Below are 12,610 nucleotides of genomic sequence, written 5' to 3' on the forward strand. Positions count from 1 at the left end.
AAACTTACCTGTTTGTACCTATTGCTAATATTATTTCTTACTATCTATCTAGATCAGTGATCTGAGCTTATTCATGTACCTGAGTTGCAAAATAGTTTATCTTCTGAAAAAAACTATTTTTAAACAAAAAAAATCTATAATGGAAGCAAGTGCATTCAAGCCCTTCATTTCTATGTGAAAGACTCTCCATAATTGAATATACCTCCAAAGCTTCTGACTATACATAAGCTATAGTATTGGAAAATTACAAAGGAAAAAATAAGAACCATCAAATGAATATACTATAGGAACAACCACATCCCATGTAGGTAGCGTGGCCGAGCGGTCTAAGGCGCTGGATTAAGGCTCCAGTCTCTTCGGGGGCGTGGGTTCGAATCCCACCGCTGCCAGAAAGCTTTTGTGCTTCTGTGTTTTGCAGGGGACCGCACAGCGCCGCCTGCTGCCACGCGGAGAACCTTGACCCCGCCTGGGAAGCATTGTGGGTAAGAGGAGGAACTAGTCTCCCCACGTGTCTGCTGCTGGAGTTACATCAACATGGCTGCTGCATAAGAGACCCCGGGACCCGCAAACCCATTGCAACGCGCCGAAGGGGGGACCGGCTGCCCCTGGACCCCGCGCCACGAGGTAGGGGGGCTTGTGTGGTGCATGGCTCCGGCCCCTAGTGCTGCGCAGGGCGTTGCAGCTGCTGCGGGGCGCGTTCCTTTGCAAGGCCTGGGCTGGGGTGCGCGCTGCCTGCTGCAGTTCCTGGGCTTGAGCTCAAAACTCTCCCGGAGTCTGAACTCATTCGCCGGGAACTGCCTGGGGAGGGGGACCTGGGAATAGCTGGGCAGGGGTTGGGGATGCTCTGCATATCTCCCCCCCTCCCCCGGAATGATGCGGGGATGACTGCTGAAATTCACACGGTTTGCTTGTAATCAATCAATCAGGCTTCCTCTCTGCCTCTCGCCTGTGTATGTGGGGGGGCGTGCAGTGTCCCCTCCGTGCGATTGCTGCATGGTTACATCAGCCGTCTCAGCCTCACACCAAAGTCTAGTTATGGGCTAAGAATTGAAAAAAAGACTTGGCACCGTCTCTCTTTGCCTTTAGAGTATCCCAGGACTAGGAAAGAGTCAGATTTAACATGAGGTTGTAGGTAGGTGTGGAATCTCTTCTCCCTGAGGTGAAGTGGTTACATCGGCCATCTCTTTGGGGAGGCTTCTTCTCCTACCTCCCCCCAAGCAGTAAGCAGAGTTTGATAACTCCTGCCCCTCCAGCTGCTTCCCCTGTCCTGGAAGAGTGAGTAGTGAATGGCACAGGTACATGCACCTCTTTCTGGCCATCTGTGTTGTGGCTTGTTTAGGAAGAGCTTTACATCCTGATTCAAACTACCAAGTCATTCTTGCTCAGAGCAGGATTTTTGCAATCAATAGTTTAAACCTATGTTTTAAAAGCTGGCTAAATTGACATGTTTTGCTGTAATTCCCTATTTACTGTTATTGTGCTGGGAGAAAGTAGACTTACAAGCTGCTGGAAAAAATAATTAAAAACCTTCTTATAGCAGAGGGTGGCATCCAGTATGAAGGCCCAGCAGATACCAGGCACGATGTGTCATGCCTGTAATTTGGAGCTTTCACTGACTCACTGACCAGGTGACCTACCCTTTGCACTGGGTTTTCTTTGATTATGCTGTGGTTAGGGAGAAGCTATTTACTAATTTCATTCATCCAGCTACCCTGACACTGAAAGAACAAGCTTAACATTTAGTACACAAATGATATTTATGGAAATGTTAAGGTTCATGTACTGCCTGGCTGAAGTAACCATTACTGGAAATAGAAGCCTTGATGCACACAGTCCCAATGTTTTGGTTAATTAACAGAATGTGGTTTTGAAAAGGAGAAAGTGAAGGAGAGAACCTTGTAAATACACAGTTGTCTTCCTGTAGTTCTCAAACTAACATAGGCATTGTGCTGAACATCAACTGATCAGGATCTGGGCCAGTGTTTGAATGAGAGACCTCTAAGAAAAACCTGAGTGCTACAGGAAGTGACAATGCTAATTCAGAAGATGTCATTCTTCCCTTTTTAGTGGTTATGAACCAGAGCTTCTGCATATTAGTAGAACAGTGATTCCCATTTCTGTGTGTACCGTGACCCCATGTTGCACCAGAAAAATGTTTCAGGTCTCCCTGTACCTCAGTAATTTCAGGGCCCCCTCCATTCTAGCCATAAAGAGAAGCAGGTTAATTGTGAGCTGCTGGATCTATTTGTGCACATCATGTTAAGAACCCATATCTGAGGGGGCACTATAGAACTGGAGATGCTAGCTTTCAGATGAGACACAAAACTGAGGTTCTGTCCACTTGTGGCCATCTTAAGATCCCATAGAATGAGAACAGATGTGTTTCCCCATTGTTTTAGCTGAATTCAAACTTGGGGCAATCGAATTCTTGCTCATTAAATGCTACATGCAATTTAAATTAGATGGAATTTTTTTACTTGTTCTAAATTGAGCAGCTGTTAATCAGCTGCTTACCCCATCCCGCTTAACAGTGTTTTAGTTGTAGGCAAATTGAGATATTTGCATGTATTACCCTACAGCTGTTTGGGGGGGGGGAGGGATGTGTTAAAATGTAGTTAACTAATAACAGTGAGCTCTTTAGATGGACATACCTTCAGCAATCCAGAATCTACCTAAAAATAGTATTTGCGCCATCTACTAAGTTGTATATTGTATCTTTTATTTCTCCCAATGTTTATCTTAATTTAATTCCTTTACTTTTTCCATTGTTCATGAACTCTTCTTCTGATTACTGTATTTCTGTTGAATAGGTCTGGCTCAGAGCTGTCTGTATGGCTTCCCATTTTAAATGGCTGAATCTAATTGCATTTAATTTTATTCATTGTTGTATCAGGTAATACAGGTAATATCAGGTAATGTTTATATGCTTACCATACTAATATTCTATTGAAAGCAATCCTCTAGACATTTCTTACCCGTAAAGGAACTGAAAATTGATGTATTCGTTATCTGATGTTTTCACTAGTAACTGAGTTACTCTATGAACTGGGACAAGCAGAAAGGAAATACTAATTTCTAATTCTGTAAAATATACACTCATGCTTACACCTTTGAAAATAATCTGGTTTCTAATAGTCTAGTGGTCTCCAACCTTTTTACACCCAAGATCACTTTTTAAATGACAGACCAAGCCAAGATCTACTGCCCCGCCCCTTCTTTGAAGCCCTGCCCTCTCTATTCTCCTCCTCTCCGTCAGTTGCTATCCCCAATCCTTATACTGCTGCTTTTTTTTTTTTTTTTATTATTATTCTGTAGGAAGAGGTTTTTCCAACATTTGGCCTGTCTACACTGGACCAAATGTCAGAAAAAGAACCCTTCTTTTGGAAGCCACCTTATTCCTTGTGGAAAGAGGAATATAGGGGTGACCAAAAGAGCCTGTTTGCTCTTCCACTAAAAAAGTGGAAGAACAAATGCAACCCCGGATGCAGAAGAGTTTTTCTGGGATATCTCCAGAATCCTGAAAAACTCCTGCAGTCTAGCTGGACCCTTGCTGTGTTGAGACAGGATGTGTAGGCTCTGGGGTGGGAATGAGGGATTTGGGTGTGGGAAGGGGTGAGAGGTGCAAGTTCTGGGAAGAAATCTGGATGCAGGAGGAGGTGGAGAAGGGGACACTGGCTCGGGGAGGGCCAAGCCACAGGCTTGCAGATGTGAGGGTGCAGGAATTTGGGTTGGGGTATGTGAGGGGCTGAGGGCATGAGGTTCCAGTGTTTGATAGGCTCAGATCTAGGGTCTGGGGAAGGGGGAATGGAGGAGTGGTTGTGGCCAGATGGGGGCTTGGCCCTAATTGGGGGTTTGTTGGCCAGGCTTCATTTTTAAATAGAATACTATGTTAAACACAAAAAGTTTCTGCATTGTCTTTATTTATGAGAAAAGGCAGGTTCCCTGCCAGAGTCAGGTGTCAATGACCCATAGAAAAGTCATGTGGGAGCAGGGGACACAGTACTGGGGAGGAGTGCTAGTGGGTTCTGAAGCAGGGAACAGGGTGCCAGAGGGGGCAGGGTGCCAGGACAGGTTTCTGCAGCAGGGGTCAGGGTGCTGGGGGGGGACAGGTTTCTGCAGAGGGGAGCAGGGGGACAGGTTTCTGTAGTAGGAGACAGGGTACCGGGGCACAAGTTTCTGCAGGGGGGGGCAGGTTTCTGTAGCGGGGCCGGGGGGGCAAGGGAGAGGGAACAGGGGGACAGGAGGGCGGGGGACAAGTTTGGGACAGAGGAGAGGGAACAAGGTTGGGGGCAGGGAGTTCCCTACACCAGCCACAGACGGAAGCCTCCGACCCGCGCTCCCTCCGGACTGACCGCAGGGCAGCTGGGCTGGAGCTAAGAAAAGCGGCTGCCCGGCCAGCTGGCCATGGTGCTCAGCCAGGGTGCCACCAAGCTCCACGTGGGCAGGCGCAGAGGGGAAGCCGCCCAATCAGCTGGAGCGCGGTTCAGCAGGCCAGGCAGCTTCTCCTCTGTGCCAGCCCATGTGGAGCGTAGTGCACCCTGGCTGAGCACCATGGCCAGCTGGCCAGGCAGCTGCTTCTCTTCCCTCCAGCCCAGTTGTCCTGTGCTCAGGCCAGGGAGGCTGTGCCTAGCTCCAGCTGTGAAAGCCGCAGTCAGCTGTCTGGGGTGTTTCAGCCCTCCCAGCCTCCCAGCTCCCACCATTCCTCGCAGCTACTCACCTGTGTTGTTGCTCAGTGAGTAGCTGCTCCTCAAATGAGGAAATCTAATGTAAATGTACTGCACAGGTGCGCAGTTCAGAGAGGGCTCAAGAGCTACTCTTAGAGCCCCTGAGATCTACTGGTAGCTCACGATCTACTGGTTGGTGACCACAGGTCTAATCTAATAGTTACCATTTTAGTTTTACATCATATGCTGACAGTTGTGTCACGAAGACTCCAATTAATCAAGAATACAATACATGAGAATGCAAAATGGCTATGAATATTTTGTATTTCTATTGCATATTTTCAGATATTAAGCAGTTGTCTTATATAGTACTGAGGTAAATAAGAAATATAGGGGTATCAAGTATTCCATTACTGAAATGCAGTCACCTCTAGAGTGGAAAGTGGCAGCAGTTTAACATTGTACAGCTATATTACACAGCAGTTTAGACCTGAGATAACGAATATAGAATGCTGTATGCAGTTGAAATTGCAGAGGTAATGTAAGTAAGCTGAATGAAGTTGCTTGAGTTGAATTTTTGTCAGGATGTAGGAGTTTAATCCAAGCACTATGGGATCTTTAATGACCACAAATGATCAGAACCTCTGAAAGGTTAGGTAAATAACCACACTTACTAATGTGACATTTTAGGATTATAAACTTGCAGGGACTTTGGAGTATATTTAGACCTGTCATTAAAACATGTGAACAGTGTGTGTCCACATATAATTGATGAAAGTGACTGCAGTCATGCATACTTGTTTTTACCTATTGTGCATGATCAGCAATGTCCAGGGGTCAGCCTCTTTCCAGAGGTACAGGATACGCAGCAAATCCTGTGTTTTGGGATTAGAGGGTTGCCGGGGTGATAATTCCAATTTGGTTAGGATTTTCTTTAAACTTTCTTTTAATTTTTAAAATTTCCTGTATTGATTTGAGGCTATCATGTGCCTTTCCAGACTAATTGTTACCAATAAATGGCAGCCCATGGGGTCTCTTTTGGATTAAGTACACATTGTCTAGTGCAGTGGCAGCCTAAATAATTTATAAACCTTAATTATTTTGTGTAGGGTGTTGGAGAGACTGTCAAAGTTTCAGCTAAGGAACCTGTGCTTGGCTCTATAATGAGACTTACGCGTTTCAATGCACCGTGTTGCTACAGCTAGAAAATTGTAGGAACAGGGCAATCCACAAAGCTTGAGTTTGGCGTGAGGGATAGGGAGAGATAAGGGCCTTAGAATGGGATCCACAATAACCAGCATGCTAATGGGAAACTGCATTAAACTAGCCAGTGGGACATGCTGACGATGGGTGAACTAAGCCATGCCCATCTCTGAGATTAGGGATGTAAGCAAGTAGTCGACTACCCGATAAAGCTAGGCTTATTGGATAGCTGGGTCACTGTTTGACTAGTAGCTTCCCCCCAGCTTCCTCTGTATTAGAGGCACTAAGAGTGGGAGTAGGAGCCAGCTCCTGCCAGCGCCATCTCCGCAGGGGAAGCAGAGGCGCAGTGGGGGAAACAGCATGAGCGGGGACTGAAGCAGTCCCCTCTTGCGCAGGGTCTTAACTGTTATGTCTCTCCCTTTGAAATGTACAAGAGCTGTACCTGGAAATTCCATCAACTACTCAATTAGCTGATTAATCGAAATTTAACATCCCTATGTGAGATGGGTGTCTATCCTGCTTACCAGGCCACAGACAGAGACCCATTACCTGGTATCGGGCAGTTTAGGTGTGTAAGATGTTTTCTAGGAATGAGTGAAGTCAGGTGTTTGCCTCACTCTGCGCAAAACAAATAAGGAGGAGATGGTGCTGTCCCTTCAATAGGGATGTAAAATCCCGTTTTAATTGGTTAACCAGTTAAACATAATGTTTAACGAGGGGACCGCTCCATCTCGTCTTGGTTGGAGCACTCCTCTGCTCCTTTCCCTCCCCCCCATGGCTGATTGGAGTGTCCTATTCCCCCCCTCCTCCTCCCGACAGGGGCTGTTCCAAATGGGTTGGAGTGGCCCCCTCTCCGTGGTAGGCCAGGAGTTGCTCCAGCCCCCAAGGGTTAACCAGAACCAGTAAGTTTCACCTGTTAAGGGTAAGGCTATAACTTCTAGCCCAGTGGGTGTAGCATTTGTCTGGGATGTGGGAAACCCATGTTTAATCCCCACCTAGTCCCTAGCAGATGGGGGAGAAAAGATTGGAACTGGGATCTCCCCGTTAAGGGAAGAGGGCTGTGGGCAGGGTGACCAGATATCAAGTGTGGAAAAACTGGAGTGGGACAGAGCCCTCGATATTGGGATGTGACTATTATAGGGACTGTCACTATAAAATTGGGTCATCTGGTCAGACTATCTGTAGGATTGTTTGATATGGGGCTCCCTCATTGTCCTGTCCAGGCTGCACCCCTGTGGATGAATACTGAGCAGTGGTGCTGAGGGACTGGGATTTGTCTCTTCCACCTCCCAAGTGGACACCCAGAGCCCTCGATTGCAGTGTCATAGTCTTTCTGGCCCAGTGACTATTCCGCTGCAGATTAATACTTAGAGTTTTTGGGCAAGAGAGTATGTGACCCTGTAGTTCAGTGGTTAGGGCATTTAAATCCTTTTGTAGCTCTGGGCCCTGGCTCCTTCCCAGCCCATCAATAGTCCTCCATGACCATACTAGCTTGGAGAGCTCTTGTGATCAAAAGCTCTTAATTCTGATTCTCATTCAATGCACAGAATTAATTCTCCTCGCACAGTTGCACTGGAGGACGTTTGAGGACGGTGGGGTTGATAAGATCAGAAATTGGAGGTGGTAAGACCTTGGACTGCAGATGTTTCCAAAGGCACAAAAGAGAGGCTGAGAAATGTGTGTCAGGCTGAGAATTCTCATTCAAACGTATTAGTTTTTAATTACCATTTGAAGTGTGGTAAATACATACGGTCTACGGATGTTACATATAGATGAATAGGCTAATCGACTATTCGATTAGTCTATAAGGGAGCCTCGCTTTTGAAGTGTAGCAACAGCCCCAGTTGCTACACTTCAAAGGCAAAAGCGATGTGGGGAGCATGGGTCCAGCAGAGGACTGATTGAGTACCCCGCTGGCCCCTTGCTCCCTGTGGCGTTTCAAAGCGTCAGCACTGCGTGGAGCCAGGGGTCAGCTGGGGACTCCCTTGCTGACCCTGGCTCTATGCTTCATCGCCGCTTTGAAACACGGAGTGGAGCTGGGGTCAGCGGGGAGTCCCCTGCTGACTCCATGAAGCAATGCAGCTCTGAAGCCCCCTTCTCCCCTCCCCCCACCCGCTGCCTCTTTACTATAGAGGCAGCAAGGGAGGAGGAAGCGACTAGTCGACTAGTGTATCAACAGTCCAATAAGCTTTTGCTTATATTGGATAGTCGACTAGGCTCACATCCCTAATACAGTCACTGGACATTTCTGCAGCGTGCTATCCATGTGCCAGTCAGTTACAGTGCCTCCCTAACCTCAAATTAGGCTTGGCAGGATTTGATACAAATTGATAGATGTCAGTAACTGTCAATTTCAGCTAGCGCCCAGAATTAGATGGGGAAAAAAACCTATCATTTGGGGACAAAGTAGCAGTCAGGAGTGCAGCCTCTACTACCCACCACTCATGCCAGCAGGGACCTGGTGTCACTGACCTAGAGGCAGTGCAGGGGGCTCTCTGTAGCTCTGCTGACATGGCTGCCCTCCCTCTGTCCAGTGACAGCTGGGCTGCAGCAGGCTCCCAACATGGCCACAGGGCTAGTGACACCTGATCCCTGGAGGTATAAGTTATGGGGAAGGCTGTAGTCCCAGCCTGGTGAATCCAAGACACTCCCCAGTGAGGGTGGTGCAAAGGAGGAGTGTGAACCTTTGGCTGTGGGGAAGCCACCTTGCTGCAGAATGACTCTGCCTGAAAGCAGGAGCCATTCCATAGCTAGGTATACTCCTCTCTGGGCAGGATTTGTCCCACCATGACTGCAGCTCATAGGTCCTGGAATTAGGGATGTTGCTGCTGCAGCACTTGACTTCCTTCATATAAGGATTGTTCCACCACCTCTGCCACAGCTTCCCTTACAACCCCAGAGACCATCAGTCTCATAGCCATGCACGCTCACTCGCCAGCCAGGAGTTTAGGAGCCATCCCTGGGCAGGAACTGGTAAGCAGCGCCCTACAGCCAGGGATGTTGTGTTGTCTTTATAGTCCTGGCTGTGGGTCTTTGCTGTTCAAGGCCAAGATTGCAGCCTTCACCTCACCTTGCACCCTGGTGTCTTGGACTGCTTGGCCGTGCAAAGAGTCCCGCTCTCAGTACTGTCCTAACCCTAATCCTACCTCCCCCGCCACACCTTCATTTCCTGCAGCTGTAAAATAAAAAGTTAAAAATATTAATAATCAAAATTAGGAAAAGAAATCAAGTTCTGCCGATCTTAATTCAAATACATCCTGTACAAAAGTGTCATTGTCAGCAAAAGAGGAGGAAGGAAGAAATAAGACCACAAAAATAAAATCCCTTTCTGTTGAAAGGAACTCAGTGTGAGCAAGCGATGATCCTAGGCCACGCATGGTACACAAGTTGGGAATTATGAAAGGGGGAACTAGAGTTCTTACAAAGCCATTTTTTTTTACGGAACTTTTCCTGTCTTTCAGATCGTGCTAAGGAGGAACCTGAAACATTGTTTTTCCCATTCTAGCATGGCAAATGAAGAAGATGACCCAATTATACAAGAGGTACATTTACATTGGGTCATTACTGAGTGTATGGTTTTCTTGAATTCTCCCCCCCCCCCACAGTATTTTGCATTCTGAAAGGGTATGTCTACACTTGCACCCCAGTTCGAACTAGGGATGCAAATGAAGGCATTTGAAATAGTCAATGAAGCGGGGATTTAAATATCCGGCTCTTCATTAGAATGATCTCGCCGGCACGTTACGCTGAATGCTAGCTGATTCGAAAGTGAAAGTGCGCTCCGGGATGCGTTAGTTTGAACCAAACCCCTTCGTTCAAACTAACATTACTCTTCATTTTTTGGCTTGCATGAGGAGTTAAAAGGCGGCTCCCAACACATACCAGCTCCCGCCTTTACTGCCTCAGCACCAGGGATTGGGGGAGGGGGCGGGCTGTGTGTAACCATGAAGGTTAGCCAATAAGCCCAGGCTTATTGGTTAACTGTGTTCACGGGTACACGTTTACATCCCTAGTCTGTGCCCAGATTCTAGTGTACAGGTATCCTTGTTGCCCAAATCTTTTTGGGCATAGTCAGTGTGGAAAACTGTTCTAGCCTTTGACCCCTGAGGTTATGTTCCAAGTCCGAGCGAAGGAATGTTGGCGTGTCAGTATTAAGCTGGAATCACTGCTTTATCTGTTGAACAACTGAAGGTTCAGGCTCTAGATTTATCATCTGGTATCTTTTGTGCACTAAATTTCACTTAGGAAAATGAGAACAATTTTAAATAGAATTATTTTGCTAGATTAGAATGTTAGAAAAGTGAAATTACTGGTAAATGTGCTCTCTGCTCCTGCTAAAACAAACAGTTGAGATTTGGTTCCATTCTGACAGGAGGACTGGCCCATGCTGTTTTTAAAAGGGTTATCATAGCTCAGGGGTGGGCAACACAGTCTTCGCAGGCCAGATGCGAAGCCGATTGATCCAGCCCACAGCTGCCCTGCTGCTCCCCTACCCCCAGGCCAATCCAGACCCTGGGATGGGGGAGCATGCGAAGTCTCCTCCCTCTTCCCCCCCCCCCAGGGGGTGCACAGCACCTAGAGGGACCCAAAAGCTGTTTTAAAACAAGTGGCAATTCTCTCTAGATGCAGGGGGCAGACTTCACATGCTCCCCCGCCTCCCAGGCTAATCAGGGTCTGTATGCAGGGAAGCATGAGAGATCTCCTGGCCCTGCCCGTTCTGCCCGAGACCCTGCCTCCTGTAGGGTGGCCCGGGGCCACTTCAGAAATTTATGAAATGGCCCCCCTTTAAAAATTATTGCCCAGCCCTGTCCTAGAGCATAGCTGTGGTTTAGATGTGAAGTCAAATCCAAGGGCCCCTATGAAGGTGTCAGGAAAGGGAAGGTATTATATTGGGGAGGGGAAGTGGCTAGCAGGAGTTGGAGCTGACAGAACCACATAACTACTCAAAATAACTGCCATTCTGTGGCATTGCCAACTTGCGATAGTCATGAAACCTCCATGAGTTCTAGGTATTCATGGCAGACAGATGCAATGGCACAGATACAGAGTTCTGAGCATGTTCATCCCTTCCCTTATTTTTCACTTTGTATTCTTAACGTTGCCTTTATGACATAGTATTAGCTAAATATTTACCTTATTTTCACTTTTACCAGACACACATATGAATTATTTCTGAAACTGGGTGGTACTGTGGTATTAGGTTCATACAAACCCCAACGAGAGCCATTTTCCATTCTCCCAAGAGATGTGTTGGCCATGCCCTGAGTTTGCTTTGAGAGAACCCAACACCCAGGTTCAGCATTCGTAGTCCTACCCCAAAGTAGGCAAGTTTCTCTCTGCTCTAGTAACTTGAGAACAGATGGGTGTGTTCCCAGTAATGTTTGAGGGCATCAGCAATTGTAGCTGTCTGGTTAAACTTGTTTCTTTTGCTCTGTTAGATTGATGTCTACCTGGCCAAAAGCCTGTCGGAGAAGCTGTATATGTTCCAGGTATTCCAGATGACTTCTTGGATATAATTTTTAAAGAATAATTATTTCATAAAGTAGTAACTTCTCTTAATGTTAACACAGTTCCTGGCTGCTCCTAGCATGCCCTAGTACGACTTATACTGGATGAGGTTGGGCAGTTTCCCTTGCTATGCTGATTACTGTTTGTTAGCATCTATTGACAGTGCAAGTGTTTGTCATTAGTATGGCAGCATTTGGTGGATTTCCCAATGCAATTTCTTGCATGGGGCTGCAGACCTGTCTTGACCTTGGATTTATGTGGGGTTGGGTTTAGGAAGGCCTGTTTAGATGTTGGGATATTCAAACACAAACGAGGGGATGGCTGGTGGTAGTAAAGGTCTGCTTTTACCCCCTCTCACACACCCTTTCAATCACTGCCAGGATGGTGTTGCCTTTAGGTATTTATCTCTGAATGAATTGATGCATGTCCTCATTGATTCCTGCCACCTTGTCAATATTACACACACTAAACCAGGATCTCCTGTGACACATTCTCTTTAAGCCCCAGGGAGTGAAAGGCAACCCTGGGAACACCACAAAAAAGAAACCACAGTGGGTAGTACAGAGATCTGCTTATCTCCTTGTATTGAAAAGAAGTTTGGCTTCTCTGGTTGTGAAATTATTAACTTATGCATCTATGAATCTCTGTATTGATGCTCCAAATTCCAGTTAATGAGAGCATCACTTAACCAACAGAAGTTGGTCCAATAAAAGATATCACCCCACCCAGCTTTTGTCTCTAATATTCTGGGACTGATTCAGCTGCAATAGCACTGCAAATATCTCTCGTGTTATGGAGGAGGCCGAGTTACCTAGTGATTTAGACCTCGGAAACAAGTTGAGAGTGCTGGGTTCTAATTCCTCACCCTGTTACTGAATTCCTGTAAGACCGTGACCACGTCACTAAATCTTTCAGTGCCTCATTTTTCCATCTGGAACAGGGATTCTAATAGTCACCCACCTCTTGTTAAGCACTTTGAGAGTCTTGGATAAAAATGCCATATATATACATGAATTGGTAGGGAGTATTGTGTAGTGGCTAGCTCAAGGACTGGGAGTTTGGATTTCCAGATTCTATTCCCAGCTCAGCCAGTGACTCCCCACACCAGTCAAGTCATTTCTTCTTCTGTGCCTTGTGATCGTCTGGGAAATGGGTATACATGGATGAGGTGGGAACAGGAAGAGTTAGTTTTTTGTGAAGAATGTTGATCCTTTGAATGAAAGATATTCCTTGAA

General features: G+C 46.6%; 1 protein-coding gene and 1 non-coding gene across 6 annotated transcripts in view; both read left to right on the plus strand.

Annotated features, from left to right (window-relative positions):
• Nucleotides 1-307: 307 nt before the first annotated feature.
• On the plus strand, nt 308-389 carry TRNAL-AAG (transfer RNA leucine (anticodon AAG)). The gene has a single exon. It is a non-coding gene; the product is annotated as a tRNA-Leu (tRNA).
• Nucleotides 390-468: 79 nt separating this feature from the next.
• Nucleotides 469-12,610, plus strand: part of POLR3E (RNA polymerase III subunit E) — a 42,185-nt gene continuing 30,043 nt past the window's right edge. For 2 of the 5 annotated variants that reach the window (XM_006112793.5, XM_006112796.5), the window contains exons 1-3: nt 470-624; nt 9,329-9,409; nt 11,306-11,356. In XM_006112793.5, coding sequence (XP_006112855.3) covers nt 9,374-9,409; nt 11,306-11,356 — 87 coding nt within the window. In that variant the 5' untranslated portion in view covers nt 470-624; nt 9,329-9,373. Of the gene's footprint in view, nt 625-2,810; nt 2,913-9,328; nt 9,410-11,305; nt 11,357-12,610 lie in introns of all 5 variants that reach the window. The other 3 variants (XM_006112794.5, XM_006112795.5, XM_075899468.2) reach the window with 3 other exon arrangements.

This window comes from Pelodiscus sinensis, chromosome 15, assembly GCF_052426305.1.
Source record: "Pelodiscus sinensis isolate ZL-2025 chromosome 15, ASM5242630v1, whole genome shotgun sequence".
Classification (NCBI taxonomy): Eukaryota; Metazoa; Chordata; order Testudines; family Trionychidae; genus Pelodiscus; species Pelodiscus sinensis.